This window comes from Candoia aspera, chromosome 3 (genome assembly GCF_035149785.1).
Source record: "Candoia aspera isolate rCanAsp1 chromosome 3, rCanAsp1.hap2, whole genome shotgun sequence".
Taxonomy (NCBI): domain Eukaryota; kingdom Metazoa; phylum Chordata; class Lepidosauria; order Squamata; family Boidae; genus Candoia; species Candoia aspera.
In genome coordinates this window covers 90,319,618-90,335,953 of record NC_086155.1, presented here as the reverse complement: position 1 = coordinate 90,335,953, position 16,336 = coordinate 90,319,618, and the positions used below count along the sequence as shown (strand labels likewise).

The following is a 16,336-nucleotide window of genomic DNA, read 5'->3' as shown; positions in this document are numbered from 1 at the left end:
GGAATTTTTTATTATGTAATAGTCATAGATATTACTCTTAGTTCCCCATTTTCTCTCCTCTCTCTCTCTCTCTCACACACACACACACACATACTCCCCACTCCTTATCTAAAGTCCATTTTGCAAGGTCTCCTGGGATTTGTAGTACCACACAACAAGAGGTTTCACCCAATGTTCAATTGAAATCTAATCTTTTCACACCTAGGTCTGTTATCCAATATTCTGCTGCTCAGATGGCAAATCTTTGCCTTCTTTCTGATAACTTTACAGTTCTTTGAAATACGTTTCATCTCCCTGTTCATTCAAACGTAAGGGAATCAAAGATGTTATTCCAAATTTCAGAGCAATCAGGACATAATGTTACTTTACCATGATTAATGCATTTACAAATAACCAGCAAAATAAAAAGCAATCTTAAAAAAGAAGAGACTTTGAGAAAGATGACAGAATTTGAAATGCTTATATAAAACCAAGGTCATTTACTAGGACATGTTTATAAATTGTTGCTGAAATATGATACAGAGACAGAAATCCCCTCTTTTGGGGGAGTTGGGCAGTAACAAAATTTGAATAATAAACAAACAAACAAACATATTAAAAACTGTATGATAAAATGGATGCAAAATTGAGAAAAATAATTACAATGGACCAATGGGAAGGGCTATGAAAAAAATCAATAAAATTTACTCCAATGCACAATTTAATTCATACAAAACATTCTACAGATAATACATAACTATGTTTGTGATTTCTAAGATAGATAATGATATATAAATGTTGGAAATGTTGTAACAAAGAAGAAACATTTTACCACATGTGGTGGTCATGCAAAAAATGGAAAGGTATTGGAGAGAAGTACATCAAAAAAATAAAAACAAATCTAAAAATAAAATTTGAACTGAAACCACAGACATTTCTATTAGGCTTAATTCTGAAACCATATATGAAAAATATTACAATTTACTAAGATACAATTTACTAAGACTGAAGCAAAAATAAACCAAGCACAACATTGGAAAAGAGATACCTTGCCTATGATATCAGACTGGGAGACTAAAATTGGATAATATGCCGCAAGAGCAACATTGACTGTATATATCCACAATAGAAGTTTAGCTAAGTTCAAGCAGGAATGGCTCCCTTATATACAATATATCATAGAGCAAAGCAGATTTAGACATCTGGAATATGTCTTTTTAGGACTCAAAAACTAACAATTACTATGTTTGATGCAAAGCTCAAATATGGCTAGTGGTTGGGGATACAAACAGAAGGGAAAGGCAGAATGTATCACTAAAAAGTAATCTATTTTTTTTCACTATAGTTTAATTCAAATGTAGCAATATTTTTATGTATCACCTTGCTTTTTTCCTTCTTTCTTTGTATTTCAATATTTTAACAATAAACGTATGGATTTAAAAAAAGGACAGAAAGTTCTCATTTGGTGACTGATTTATTGTCAAAGTTTACAACCCAAGAAAAAATTAGATCTGACCTTGGAAATTATCAATTCAGAACAAGACAAGACAAAACATAGCTATTAAGTTAGAGCTGTTCTGTAATACCTCCTAATATTTACAACGATCTTTAAACATATGTTTTATGCCTTTGGCAATGGTAAGGACATGTGTGTGACTTGAATGTGGGTGTGTACAGCAGTACTTTATGTTAACAGTGTATTTAACAGCGTTTTACTCTAAGTAAAATGATTACAAAAATACATATGTTTCTGAATGGAAAATAATTTCCACATCCTCTGTTCCACCTGGCATTGCTCCAACTGCATACTTAGCAGCTTGGTCGCTTAAGGTGGGTTCAACTTCTTCTATTTCAGTGGCCCACTTTGTTCCTATTTTTGTTTCTGGGAAATGCCTCACTAAAGCATTGCTAGGCTGAATTGCTAGGACTGTCATTCTTCAAGATCTAGCTACCTCCCCATGGTCTCCATGAGTTAAAACTAGGAAGAACTGGTTCAATGCACATGTGGGGAACCTTCACTTACAGCTCAATCTACCCTTCTCTATAGACCAGGTTTTCTCAACCTTGGCAACTTTAAGATGTGTGGATTTCAATTCTGTGAGTTGAAATCCACACATCTTAAAGTTGCCAAGGTTGAGAAACACTGCTGTAGACATTCCCTATGCAAAGATGGTGGGAAACTGTTATAGTATGTGGGAATAACCTTGGGAGACAGGAGGGAGAGCTGCAGACTGGACAACTGGTGTGTAAAGGACATCTCAGCCCACAGGAGGAGGGAGGGTGCAGGAAATGTTTCAGAAGGATCCTCCCCAGTTTTTGAAAGAGTAAAAGGAAAGGAGGGGGGAAATACTTTCAGTCTTGCTAGATTCTCTTGATGTAACCTTACAATAAAGATAGAGCTACTACTCCTGGTTGTGCTTCTTGTCTGGACTACCTTGAAGGGCTTTATGGGGACAGCTTCCACAGATCCACTCTTTCTCCTGCCATGCAACTGCTTTTGTTGTGAGGGCAAAGTCCCAGAGTAGGTTGATTGAACTGGAAAAAAAATGAATCTAGACCTAGGGTAAATCCATGCACTGTTGTTACCAGAAGGTGATTGTCTGAAACTCCTTCTATATAGTGGTCATTCTATGTGATGAGTCTTATATGGGGAGAGAGACCTCACATTCGCAGAGCTCAGAGCTAGCTACTGGTGGAATGAAAATCAGTATGTGATGAGACCATGAACGTTGTGACTGTTTTGTACATTTTATGCTCTGTCACAGGACTGGCCATGTGAAGCTATTTGAGATAAGAGGTGACAGGCAAAATCTAACAAAAGCCCATATGCAAAACAAAGGGCAAAGACCATTTCTCAGTAAAGCAAACGGAAAATTTATCTGAAGATAAACATTCTTTTGAAGGCGTCCAAATTATTTTCCGTCTGTCCAAAATTATTTTGGAAAACAAAATTGCCGAAATATATTTCTCTTACTGAGATTATAATTTAGCATTGATGTGGATGGCAACAAATGGATCCTCAGCATCACTGCTAATGTTAAAATAAGCAGTGCCATCTCCATGGACGTGGATTTTAATTCTGGTACAGATATTACCCTCTTTCTGTCCAGATATAATATCACAGTAAATTCCTCCAGGAAGGCCAGTCTGCAAAGTTGCAGTCAGGTTCCTATTAATAAAGAAAGGTTTTCAAGTTAGGCAAATGTGGTGATTTTATATCATACTGTTTTACCCGCTAGATTAATTTTGTTGCTTTGAGACTATATTCTGTAATGCAATACCCAATATTGGTATCCAATTTTCCAGTCCCAAATCAAAGTGTTGGTTTTTAGCATTTCAAGTCCCAAAGCACACTCCGTCAGGCATTTTTGACTGTGTATCTAACCCTTCCTATAGATAGGTACTTCATTTTTTCATGTAAATTTTGTTTTGAACTGAAATAATAAGAATTGGCTTGTGGGGCCCAACTGCTTTGCAAAGTAGTTTGTACACTACTGTTGCTATTGTGACTTGTGTGTGACCACACTCTTCTTTCAACACTTTGTACTTTGTAAAGGTGTGATCCCAAAGATCAGCTAAAAAGCTGCCCAGAGTTGTTGGGAGTCAGGTAGCATATGACTTAATTAATTAATTATCATTTTAATAAATAAGCAAAGTGAAATAAACAACTTCCTGAGAGTGTCTGACTAACCTGATTTTTTGAGACTATAGCAGCCTTTCCAAACCCAGTACCTTCCAGATATTTTGGACTACAGTTTCCATATGCTCTAGCCAGAAGAATCAATGGCAAGGTTAGATGGAGATTATGGAGTCCGTAGTCACAGAACTGAAAGGCATTTGGTTGGTAAATGCTGCTATGCAGTTCCAAGTTCTGACAAGATTTCTGTCTTCCTACTTGAAAATCTCTGTTTACTTACCAGTCATCATTATTGAAGACAATAAATCCTTGGTTGCCACGACCAAATGCCACTTGATTGCTGTTATTGTCCCACCAATTGGTAAATGGCTGCCCGTCTACAACATTGCGGAAAATAACCATATTTCTTGGAGAAGAGAAGGGAAAATAGTTATTCAAAATCTTGATCTACATTAGCTTTTTCCTAGCTTGATGTGTTGCATGTAAATACCCATAATCCTGGCTGAAATTATGGGAATTGAAGTCGAATTGAGCTAGAGGATGACAGGTTGGGAAACATGCATATCTTTGTGCTGGAATAGGAGTTGTGAAACTTTCTAACCTTATTTGACGCCACCGATGTTCACAGATCCAGCCATTGCCACAGGTTGTGTCTGGATTAATTGTTACAGGTTTAGTTGATCCATCACCATAACTTGGAGGTCCAACCCAGTCATTAATATCCTGGTTGTTAAATACGAATCAGGGAAACATAAATATTAGAGGTGAAAAGAACTGTAAATAAATTAAAACAACACATGTTAAAATATATAAACTAGACAAGACTGCCTGAGGATCATTTATTATATTGCTGGAAAGTGACCAGAATAAATCCTGGCCTAGCATCATAGATTTGAACTGGCAGAGGAGAAGCCATGCTAAAGGCATCTGGGCAGCTTTGTAGCCAGAAAGCTAGCCCAAACAAGAAGCAATCTGAGCTAGAACCCCTATCTCTCTCTCATATACTGTGTGTGTGTTTGTATATATATATATACATATATACACACAGTATATATGTATCAAAATTTTTTAAAACAAAGGTAAAAACTAATACAAACTAATATACAGTAAGGAAGAAAAAAGATAAAGAAAGAAATCAAAGAAATCTAAAAGTGCAGGAAAGAAAGAAAAAGAAAAATAGAAAAGAAAGAAAAAAGGAACAAAGAAGTGGCTTCCGATCTTCTTTACAGCAGGTATAAGCACAATTACAAATTTACCTCTTTCTCTAAAGATACATCAGGACTCTCTTCTTTCTATAATATATCCTATCTGATCATCAAAACCATAAATCATAAGTTCATTTTTTTCTGTTTTATGCAAAAAGTCCGTAAGGGATTTCCAGTCAGCCTTAAACATAGATACTGTCTTTTCTCTGATCAAGGAAGTCAATTTGGCCATCTCAGAAAGTTCTATCACCTTTACCAACCATTCCTCCATTGTAGGCATTGCCAAATCTTTCCATCTTTGTAGATGGAAATAGAATAGAATAATCTTGCTGTGGTTATCATATACAAAAAGACTTCTAGTCTCAATTGTAAAATCTTTTAATCTTTAAAATCTCAATCTTCAAAATCCTCTGAATCACTGTATTTGAATCCAAAATTTTCTAGCTTTTTTACACATCCACCATGCATGATAAAATATCCCTTTTGTTGTACTCTCTCATATACTAGATTTTTTGTTTTAAGCAGATTTTAAAAAAACCATGGATGAGCATTTAAGAATGGCATACCCCCTTAAAAACTGAATTAGTCCACTTTATCTCTTTGTGTGTCTTATTATTGAAAGTGCAGATAAGACATGTTGGTTGGCTAATGTCTAAAACAAAATACATCATAACGATTGAGCCAGAGATGACTATGAGCCCCAAGGGCAGAGTTTCCTCTTATATTACTGATTTAATTCAAGTTTAAGACTTCAAGCCTGAACTTACTTACTTAAAGCCTCAGGCCTAATCTTTATTACTCAGTGGGCAAGGGCATGATTAAGAAAGGACAGGACATCACTACCCTCCCAATTGTACCTCCTAAATAGCCTTAAGAGGCGCATATGTCTAGTAGTTATGAAATAACTATAGTAAAAATACTGTTTGAACAGAGTGTTTTTATTTGGAATTTAATTCACTAATTACAGTTATTTCACTATTATACGAACCTCCCTGGGACTCTTGTCCCTGTGTCAAATACTTTTTCTCCCCCTTCCATTTACTGAAACTTGTAATAGTATCACTACTACTACTACTACTTAAAACTGCCTTTCATGCCCCAAATATCTGCTTGGTCTAGAAAATAATACCACAAAACAGAACACACTGATTAAACAATGCAAAAAGCCATTAAATATCAAAGGACCAAGAAACTGGTGAAATGGCCCCCCCAAACAACTTTTATCCCAACAGTGAAAAGATACTAATGATGGTGCTTGTTGCATTTCTATAGACAATGGCATTTTCAGACAATGGCAGCCTGGTATATAGAGAAGCATTCTTTCAGTTATATTAAATTTCAAGCCATTAAAGCTTTAAAGGCAATGTGCCTAGAAGTGAAGCTCCCTCAGAATTGTTTTGGAACATGGCAACAGCAACTTCAGGGTCAAACTTCAGTTCCTAATAAAAGACACCCATCAGGGCACCCAAGATTCCCTCTTCCTTGTGGAGAGATGAGGTTCAACTCCTTTACACTGAACACATAATAAATAGATGCCTCTTGTTTCCCCAAGTTGTTCGTTAAGTTTACAAAATAGACACTGACCTTTCCATTTTCAAAATACCTTGGCCAGCGGAAACTTGACATGACCCTGGTAAAGCCATATGGATGCGCAAGCATGAAGCCAACTCCCATTTTATAGAGCCTAAATATGGAACAAAAGAGAGGAGAACCAGAAACTAAGATTTATATTTCTCTAGCAGGAAGAGGACTACGCCAGGCCTTCTGGGCCTGATGCTAGACATTTTGGTGCCTGAGAGCAAGAGAAAAGACGTCTAACTCCATTCCATACGCACAGAAGCAATCCAGATTGATAGTTATTTTTTTTTTCAAGTTCTTTTAGTGGACTTTAGAGCAGCTGGCTAGTTTAAGGGACGCAGAACAGGTTGCATGGCACACACAGCTCTGCCTTCCAAAAGAGAGGAAGAGAACTTATGAAGAACAGTTGAGGAACTGTTGCTACTATCCCAAATCCTCCTACCTGAGGCAGTTGCCCTGCGTAGCCTAAAGAAACAACTGGCAGGTGGACCTTCAAAAGTACTTCTCACCTGGAGTCCCAGAAGGTCAAAATGGAAGTTCCACCAGCTCCGTGACCTCTCTGGTTATCATGATTGTCTACAAAGACAACAGCTTTCTCGGAAGGCATAAAGCTCCAGCCTTCACCCCAGTTCCTAAGGAGAGAAAAGCAAGAGCTAGATTAACTGAAAACAGTATGTTGGTGTGTTCAGGAATCTTTTTTTTTTAAAGGGATAAAGCAAAATTACTTCAAATAAGCCATCTTTTCTCCATGCCACTTGCGAATGACTGTCCCTAGTTTTGCACCATATTTGAATTCAGTTACTCGGCCATTTCCAAAGTACTCATTGGATTTAATGCTCTCCCCACCTAGATCAATCACCTGGTGGAAATCAAAAGAAAAATTATTGTGGCATACAACTTTGAGATGGAAAAGGCAATGTATATTTTGCATAAATATACCTGACAATAGCTTAACACAGGTTGAGTTATCTCCTGATAGAGTAAAGCAATGAAAAAATCCAGTATGTGGTCTATGCTGAACAGGACCCTCATTTCCATTAAGCTAAATATATTTTGCTTGTCTGTGACTTAGCATGTTGTAAGAATGCTATCAATAAGGTTTCTAAACCAGGACTTAAGGTTTAATTTGAACCCAACCAATTCAGTAAACCCAACTATGTAAACCATGGCTAAGTGAACTATATGAACACAGACATAATTGGGCTCCAGCTTTGCCTACAGGCTAATCTCATATCTACATGTTTTAATGTTGCCTGCTTCAAACATCAAAGAATTACTTGATGTTCACCTGCAAGAAATGAATAGTATAGAATCACTTCATTTTACTTGCTTTTCAGTGGAGTCAGTTCACATGCAATTAGGAGCCATCAAGTTTTACTAATGAAATCATGGGCATCTTGGCTAGAACAGCTTAGCAGCAATATGCAGGCCAGTCTAAATAATGTTGAGTGCATAAAGATATGATGTTGCAAGGTTGTTGTCTATAAAAAGCCAAAAAATTCTTCTCTTCTTTTAAAAAAAGTCCCTCTAGATGCTAAACTGTCAGCATGCAATGGTGGGTTTGGGGCATAAATTTAAATCTACAAATATTCCACACCAGCTTTGGAATTATGATCTTTTAATCTATTGTTTTTAAATTGTTTTAATTAGGTGGCTTATTACTATCATTATCACTATTACTAACAAATAAGATTATTTTCTCATTTTGTTGTATTACTTCCAGCCTTGGCTTTTACCTGGAACTGGAGCCCTAGCAAAATGTTCAACCTTGCCATTTTCCCAATCTTTGTATGTATTTGATATTGATCCTTGGTATGAAATGGATATGTAGGCAGTTTACCTCTTGGAAGATAAATGGCCTTGTCCCTTCAGCAAACCACACTGTGTTGAGATTTTTTAGTTTGTCCAAAAAGGCTTTCATATCTCCCGGCCACATGTGCTTGGAAGCATCCATTCGAAATCCTGCTACACCAATGTCAATTAGGTGGTTCATATACTCTGCAATTTTGGAACGCACGTAGTCCTTCTCTAGTGCAAGATCAAGAAGACTAACAAGGCGACAGTCCCGAACCTGTTCAGAAAGTTTATTTTAAAAAATCAGCTGCTTTTTTCCAACATAAACAGACCTTAAAGTCTCCAAGGTTGTCCTTGGATTCTCTGACTAGGAAAGAGAAAGGGGGGGGGGTCGACTTCTAGGATGGGATGTAGATGATAAAATTTGGAATATAGTAGGTTGTCATTTAAACCTAATTTGGTGTTAAAATCTCCAGCTACAGCAACAGGACCATGGGAGGGCAGCCAAAGATTATTAATGTAGATTTCTGCTTTTGACCAGATTTCTACAATTTGAGGGTGAATGATGTTAGGGGGTACATAAACATTTATAAGGAGCAAATTCTCATGGATGACTGCTTGTGCAAAACTGTCAAAGGGATCTAGAAGAGGGAACTTGGTGTTAAGACCAACTGAGATACGGTTTCTCAAATCTACATGGAATCTCCTTCGTCCTGTTTCAGAGACTGTCAGAAGTGACAAGCATTTATAGCCTTCAGTACACAGATGGCTAGCTGTCCAGGTCTTCTGAAACAGAAGAATATCAAACTGGGTAATATATTGTAACTCATGAAGACAGGCTTCCTTGTTGTGACTTCCCATCCAGCAGTGTTCCAGGAGAGCAGTGACAATGATTCAGGCAATCATACAAGTCAATGGACTTTTCATGGTGTTCCTCAAGCACCAGAATGTTATTCAAATTGGTATCCTGCACATGAGGAAATCCTAGCTAGCAAGTCTTTAGCACAGAGGTCACATCTGGCCTTCAGGGACAGCTCATCAGGCCTGCAGGTCTTCAAATCAGCCCCATCCCCAAAACCTTGGTCAGGCTGTGCAGAAGTTGATTGGGCTAGCTCTGCTTCACCCACCCTTCATCTCTGTAATTTATGGTATCTCATGGAGAAGGCATAAGGAAGCTCCCTGCCAAGCCTATGAAACTGGAGCAGAGTGAAATTACCAGAAGTTCTGATAGCTAAGGCACACACTGTTTTCTTAAAATAGAAGGCGTAATTTATACATTTTTTAAAAAAAATCATAGCATATTAAAATAGTGTTTATTCTCAGAGGAGCCATTGCATCTGAACTCTTGACTGTTCTCCCAAAATTGGTTCACCTTGCATGGTGGATTTTTTTTTGGGGGGGGGGGCAAAGACTGTTTCTATTCTCCCAAACATATTCATGTGTCCAGTTTAAAAATGTGTTGCCAGTCATTGCCCTGTTATTTACCTGTGGATGGTCTGACCAGAGTTCTTTTTTGGTCAGTATTAATGGCAGCATTATATTTGATTACATTTATATATTTCACTTTTTAAAAATTTATTTTGGGAACTGTCCAGAGAGATTGTTGGGCAATATAAAAACTTGCTTATTGCAATCAATAAATAAAACTGACTTTGAAAATTCATTCACTGTGGGCAGGTAATTCCTCTGTGTCCCAGCATAAAATATAATGCAGGGATATAGTACAATGGCCTCTCATTAATGGTGTATGATTAAAAAAAGGATCATGTGGAGACTCAGTGGGCAGCCTTCTCTATGGGTAGATTTACCATGCACTCACAGGACTCTTAATGTTTTAATGATTTTATTTTATGGAACACTGTACCGCCACATGGCAACATACAGCTTCAGAACTGCTGAAGCAGAAAGTATTCAACTAAATTAACCAAAGTTTGGACTGAGTAGCGACATTTATAGATCACACCAAGCCAGTGTAGTGTAGCAGTACAGATTATGTGTCTGTGTGAACATGCACATGTGTGTATGTGTGTGTATAATGTTCCTTTTAACACTTGGAATTGAAAAAAGAGAGAGAAAAAAAGATCTTTGTTTCCGTTGTTTCCATAGCACGCTCACAAAATGGGCCGGGCCCCTCCCCGCCAAAGTTTTTGGGGGCAATATTGGGAGGTTTAATGGGCAAGTTAAGTTGGCCAGCACTTAAATAACTCATTTTGCCCTTAAATTCCCCTAAACATGGATAAAAAAAATAGCCTGGAGGGAACACAGAGTTTTTAACGGGAGGGGGGGAGGTTTAAGGCATATATTTTGCAGTTTAAAATTCCTCTAAACATTACCAACACAGGTACAAATGTCCGCCCATTGCATCCTGGCAGGGTTCCTAATGTGGCATTGGGACCACATGCAATCCACAGGTTGCCCATCCCCTACATTAGCATGGCAAGACTGACTCTAGCTGAATCTCAGGCTTAAGTGTGCCTCCTTTCATCATCTTTGCCACAGGCAAGAAAACCTAAGAAACCTTTAATTATGTATTAACCACAGGTTAGGATTGCCTCTAAATCATGAACTGTGGCCAGTATTTACTATTTTAAGCCAGTTTCATGGCTCAAACTGTCATTAATGCTAACCATATGTTGTCAACGTGGATGACAGAAGTTATGGCTAAGTGAACATAGAAGCAAAACAATCAGTTATATTCCTGCAGCCCCCCTGGAAGGGACATACCCCAGCCCAGGGCCCACTGAGATCTGACACACCAGCCATGGATTTTAAATGGCGGGCACTGGGACCCAGAAAAGCCTGCATCTCTATACAGCCAACAGAATTAAGCCAAGTCAGAAAATAACCTTGATTAAGCGTGTATGTGGAGAAAGAGAGGTATGCATGTGTGATTCTGCCTAAGAAATCCGAGTTGGTATTTCTAAAATTTTATTCTTCTGCTCACAGATTACATGATTCTAGAACAGCCACGCACACATGCATGCATACATGCACTTTACTTGTATTCAGTTCCATATGCTCAGCATCATATTCACACTAGTAGCTAACAGTGTGAACGATTGGCTAACAGACTCATGAAAGATCAGCATATTGGGTGGCTATAGAAACTGAGTAAATAAATAAAAAATAACATCTTACATTGTTTACTTGGCAGCCATGTATATTTATTTGTTATTGTAATTGTTTTAATTGTAATTGTTTTATGGTTTTATGGTTTTTATTGTTGAGAGCCTCCCAGAATCACTGGTTGAGATGGGCGGCTATAGAAATTGAAGAAATAAATAAATAAAACAAATATTGTTATTGGGTGTTTATAGTGCCGGAAATCTGGCTTAAACACGATGCTGTCCATATGCACTCTCACCTGGCATGACTCATGTCAAATGTTTCAACCATTAAAGAATAAAGAACAGAATGCACATATATAATGAATTCAGAAATGTACCTGGTAAAGATCATTATAATTTTCTATCTCTCCACTTGCTGTACTGCATTTCCCATCATTGAAATCCCACCCAGAGTATGGTACAGCAGGAAAGTCTCGCTTCCCTGAATCAAAGTAGCTTCCACATGTAGAATAGTTGCCAGATCCAGCAGCAGCTCCACACATATGGTTGACAACAGCATCCACGTAAATGTATACCTGAGCAGAGAATAGTCAATCAGGTTATATTTGTAAAGCAATTTGAAAGGAGGCTCCATGGGCATGGGGGAGGGGGGAGTGACACCCAGTGCTTCATGACATCATCATGCAAATTATATAATCCATGCCTGTTCCACACTGATGTCACAACGACATCACCCTGTGACATAACACTATTCTGTGGCAATGTCATATCCTCATGACATTCGTTTTCTTTAATCATGGGCAAGGCAGATATTCTGTGGCTTGTGAGAGACCAGTGTTAATTTCTTTCCCAGCATAATTAGAACTGTAGCTTCAGAAGAATAGATAAAAGTACTATATAAGCTATAGATCAGGAAGTCTCCAGACATGAATCCATACATACCTTCACAATTTGGCCTTAATTGGATAATCATTTTCTCAAGGCAGCCTGCCTTCCACAATAAGGGGATATTAAGAGCTAATTGACTGTAAAGATCATTGAGTAAGACTATACGTGTGAACACTTGGAGTGTGTTGCTAGGTATTATAATTGCATATTCCCACTCACTTACCAGCACAGTTCAAGATGCTGCGATATTTTTAAACTGCTTATATTCAACATACCTTAGAAACACGTTTCCCCTTGGGCTTCCATTACTACCTTTGAAAGCTACCCAACTGCCCTTTTAATGATACCATCTGTGCACCAGGCTCAGTTAAAGGCATGGAAATCACATTCTTGGCAGGTGCCCCGTTCCCAGTGATGAACTACTTCCCCACACTGATTTGCCAAAGTACAGTTCTGAGCTTTGTGCACTGGCAGTATCATAGCCAAAGAGTATCAAATAAAGCACTTTGTGTTTGTGAGGACTATTATCAGTCCATCCCTCCAGAATCTGCTCCAATCCTAATTTACATTTCACCTTTCTCTGTAGGGCAGACGTAAAACAGCAGTAATGAAACCATTTACAAAAAACATTAGATGATTTCGTAGTCAAAATGAGCTTTGCTTTCCCATGCTGTGCTTTTCAAATGCTCCTTATTGATCCTTCCTCCTTTCGAAATTCGGAAGGATGGTGGTTGGTGTTCCCAAAATAGCTCCTATTACTACTGTATACCTTTATTATTTAGACCCAGCTTGTAGATCAGGGTCCTAGCTGACTAGGAATGATGCAAAACATAGTTCTCCTGATTCCCAGCACTGATACGAACATGGACTGTAGTGTCTGGTGTCTGACAAATGTAACTATGAGAAATGTAATTTTCTTGATTCCTGACATTTCTAGGGACTGGGAATCACATGAACTAATTTCTTATCATTTTTGCAGGCTTGGATGCTTCTGTACATGCCTATGGAATCATAGAGGACTACATCATATAGTAATACGTGAAATCCACCCAATAACTTTTGTCCTCATTTTGGTAATTCAAAGAAAGGGGGACGCCAGGCAGCCTCTCAGTATTAGGGAGACTCTAGACTTTATTGCCCTCAAAATGGTATTTTCTAGAATGTGAAGATTTGGAGGGGGCTAATCTTAAACTGTATGAGTTCAGGACGTTCGTGACCATTTTCTAAATTAATCCAATTAATATGGCTCCATTTTGAATTGGGTGGTCCCATCAGTAGTTTGAGAGAATGCAAGCTATTATTTAAGAATGCGTATCACTGGTATGGAAGCAGAGTTAATTTGAGCTGAAAGTCCTAAACAGAATCTCAAATCACTTACTCCAACATTGTTACATCTGATCACCATGTCTTTAAATTCACTCTCATTTCCAGATCGTGAACATAGCCGATAGCTGATGGGTTGGTATCTTTCCCACCATGGTCTCCATGGTGTTGTAATGACAAGGTTTTCATTTGGAGGAGAGATCTGTGAATTATATAATATAATCAGACGCAGAACTTAATTTCAATACTTTAGTGGCGGGCTGAAAGTGCTTTTTTACATGGTCCATGGAAAACAGCCAACACAGGGAGATTCTCTATGGTACAACCCTTACCTTGATTTGAAAGCACTTGGGTTTTTTTCCAAGTTATCTTAAGGAATCCTTTAAAGACAGTTTGGAAAAGCCCAATGTGCAGATAGCCCACAGCCTTCCCTTACTTTTTCCTGCTTGAGTTCATGGGATTCTTAAACTTTCCAGATTCAAATCAGAAACTTAAGAGTAACTACAAATCTTATGAATCTTATTTCAGTTAAGTAAAGGCCTGTAAAACCTTTTCTGCCTTCATGAGCATGTCCCTCATGCAGTCAGTTTTCCCATCCTTTCAAAATAAAACACTTATTAGGAGAAAATTGGAAGAACTGGCAAGAGGACTAATTCACTGTAGGAGTGAACTACACTCTGAATTCACCTCTATTACTCTACACATGAACATGTAATCCATTTGACGCTCAGAATATTATGAACAGGCTTGCCTGCTCATCTGACAAAACATTGACTTCTACTGGGTCACAATAAATTTTGGGTATGAGGTGAGATTGACTGCCTTATTTTCAATGCAAACAACAACTTGTACTGGATTAACAAAATAAGAACGATGCATTGCACATTAAGCATATTGGTATGTCAGCTACATCCAGCTAGAAAAGTTGTCACGCCTTCATTTTATATATATTCTTAACGAAGTACTAGAGGAACATTCAGTTTATATAGAAGACCAGAACTCTAGTGATCATATATTAGATAGCATGGTAAATTAGGTGTTCCTCATTAAAAGAAGTTGTTTGCTATACATTGTTTTGGTAAGCATAAAAAATACTGGTCCAGATTGTAATAACAACAACAATAATGATAATAATAGTAATAATAATAAAAAATCCCATTATTCTACTTCTTGGGACGAACGTGGGAATGTGTTCATCATCAGATAGAAAGACATAGCAATCTGCATCTGATGATGCATTACCATTAGCAAAATGGTCATCAGTAAATACTCCTCAGCTTTAATACTCTACAGTGTTTTCATTTTCACAATCTCCATTATACATAATGTAGTCATTAAAGAATATAGCAAAATGATTTTGTTTTCTATCTGCTGTGCCAGAATGTCCTTATGATTGATGAAGTAGTTAATTAAATGGTAGCTGAGGTGCTCAGATTGCCACACTGAAAATAAATACTGAGTAAATCTGCAATCTGGGTGTCTGTTGATGCAACAATTCTTCTACCAGTATTCATCTCACTACTTATTTATTTGCCTTCATTTACCCAAGTTTCAGCAACCAGTCAGATGCTTGAAAAGGAACTGAATTGCAAATTTGATGCCTGATAAATCAATTGGAACATTTACAGGTACTTGTCAGACTTCACAGATTCACTCAGTATACCACTACATGAATTTGCTCTACATCAGAAATAGGCCAATGCAACCCTTTCACTGTCACATTTCTTTATAGAAGTTTCATTCATTTAGGCCAATCCTTCCCAAACCAAGCTGTTCTTTAGAGGTGTGAACTTCAACTCCCAGAATACTCAGCAATTGCCATACTGGCTTGGAAATCCTGGGAGTGGAGTCTGCGTGCTTGAAAGGTGATTTAGTCTTGCATTTCTTATACCATGAAAAAAAAATCTCCCCAGCCCTTCACTAAATCTCCCCAGCCCTTCACTATTGTTAACATTGGTTGTTTTCAATTGCAATTTCAGTTGAATTCAATACCGATTTTCTTGGAATTAGAGAAGTTGTGCCAAAGACATAGACATCCTTCCCAGATGTTCCCATGAAAATCTGCCTACCTGAACTCCACCAAATCCATTAGGTGCTAAGTAACGTTCGCATTCAAGAGCAATGTCGTTCCAACGCCATTCAAAGAGGTGAACAATAGATGTCCTTCCAGGCAATGTATTTGGGTTATACTGAGCCCAACAAATCTCCAGAGCAGCAAGGAGAATTAAAATCCACATTTTGCCTTGGCCAATGGGTCTTTTTCTGCTTCCAGTTGCAGTTTTCAGTATTTATATTTCTGGTACAGCTCAAAGTACATATCAGTCATGACACATTCAACACAATTGGCCTCGTTTAGTAGATTTCCTTTAATCAAAGGTCATGCCATTTAATGGTTTAAACAAGGGAAACAGGTGAAGATAAAGAACCACATTCTCTGGGGAACAACTCTGAATGCATAAACCAGGATAAGATTCAGCATGATTGATCACATCTGTGTTCTCTGCTAAATATATTAGATAATGTACTATCTGCTTCAAGGAGATCTGCAAATCAAACAAACGGCAGAGGGTTCCAGTACAGATGTTTTTTAGAAGACTCTCTTCCACAAATACCAAGAAATAATACTTAAGCTTAGCTTAGCACTAAGCTCATGGGAACAGCCCAATACATTTGGCTGCTTGAGGTTGAGTGTCAAAAGATACATAACATCCAAGACCAAGGTATGCCACCTGAGCCAACAAAACTCACATAACTCTCTTCTCCCAATAATAACCATAGAAAGACATAAAATCTTGCTATTTTTCCATGACATTAAAAAACTGTGGGCTGAGGCAGCTGCCTCCCTCTACACAAAGAAAGGCAGC

The 16,336-nt window shown here is 37.8% G+C and overlaps 1 protein-coding gene across 1 annotated transcript; it reads right to left on the bottom strand.

Moving 5' to 3' along the window:
- Positions 1-456: 456 nt before the first annotated feature.
- Positions 457-16,063, bottom strand: LOC134493645 (pancreatic alpha-amylase-like). Its single transcript, XM_063298350.1, has 10 exons — positions 15,542-16,063; positions 13,528-13,674; positions 11,639-11,836; positions 8,240-8,470; positions 7,125-7,258; positions 6,909-7,031; positions 6,406-6,505; positions 4,218-4,339; positions 3,897-4,022; positions 457-3,148 (listed from the first exon to the last, which is right to left on the bottom strand). Exons 1-10 carry the CDS (start codon positions 15,707-15,709, stop codon positions 2,959-2,961), a joined length of 1,539 nt encoding a protein of 512 aa, XP_063154420.1. The 5' UTR covers positions 15,710-16,063; the 3' UTR covers positions 457-2,958.
- Between the last annotated feature and the right edge of the window lie 273 nt (positions 16,064-16,336).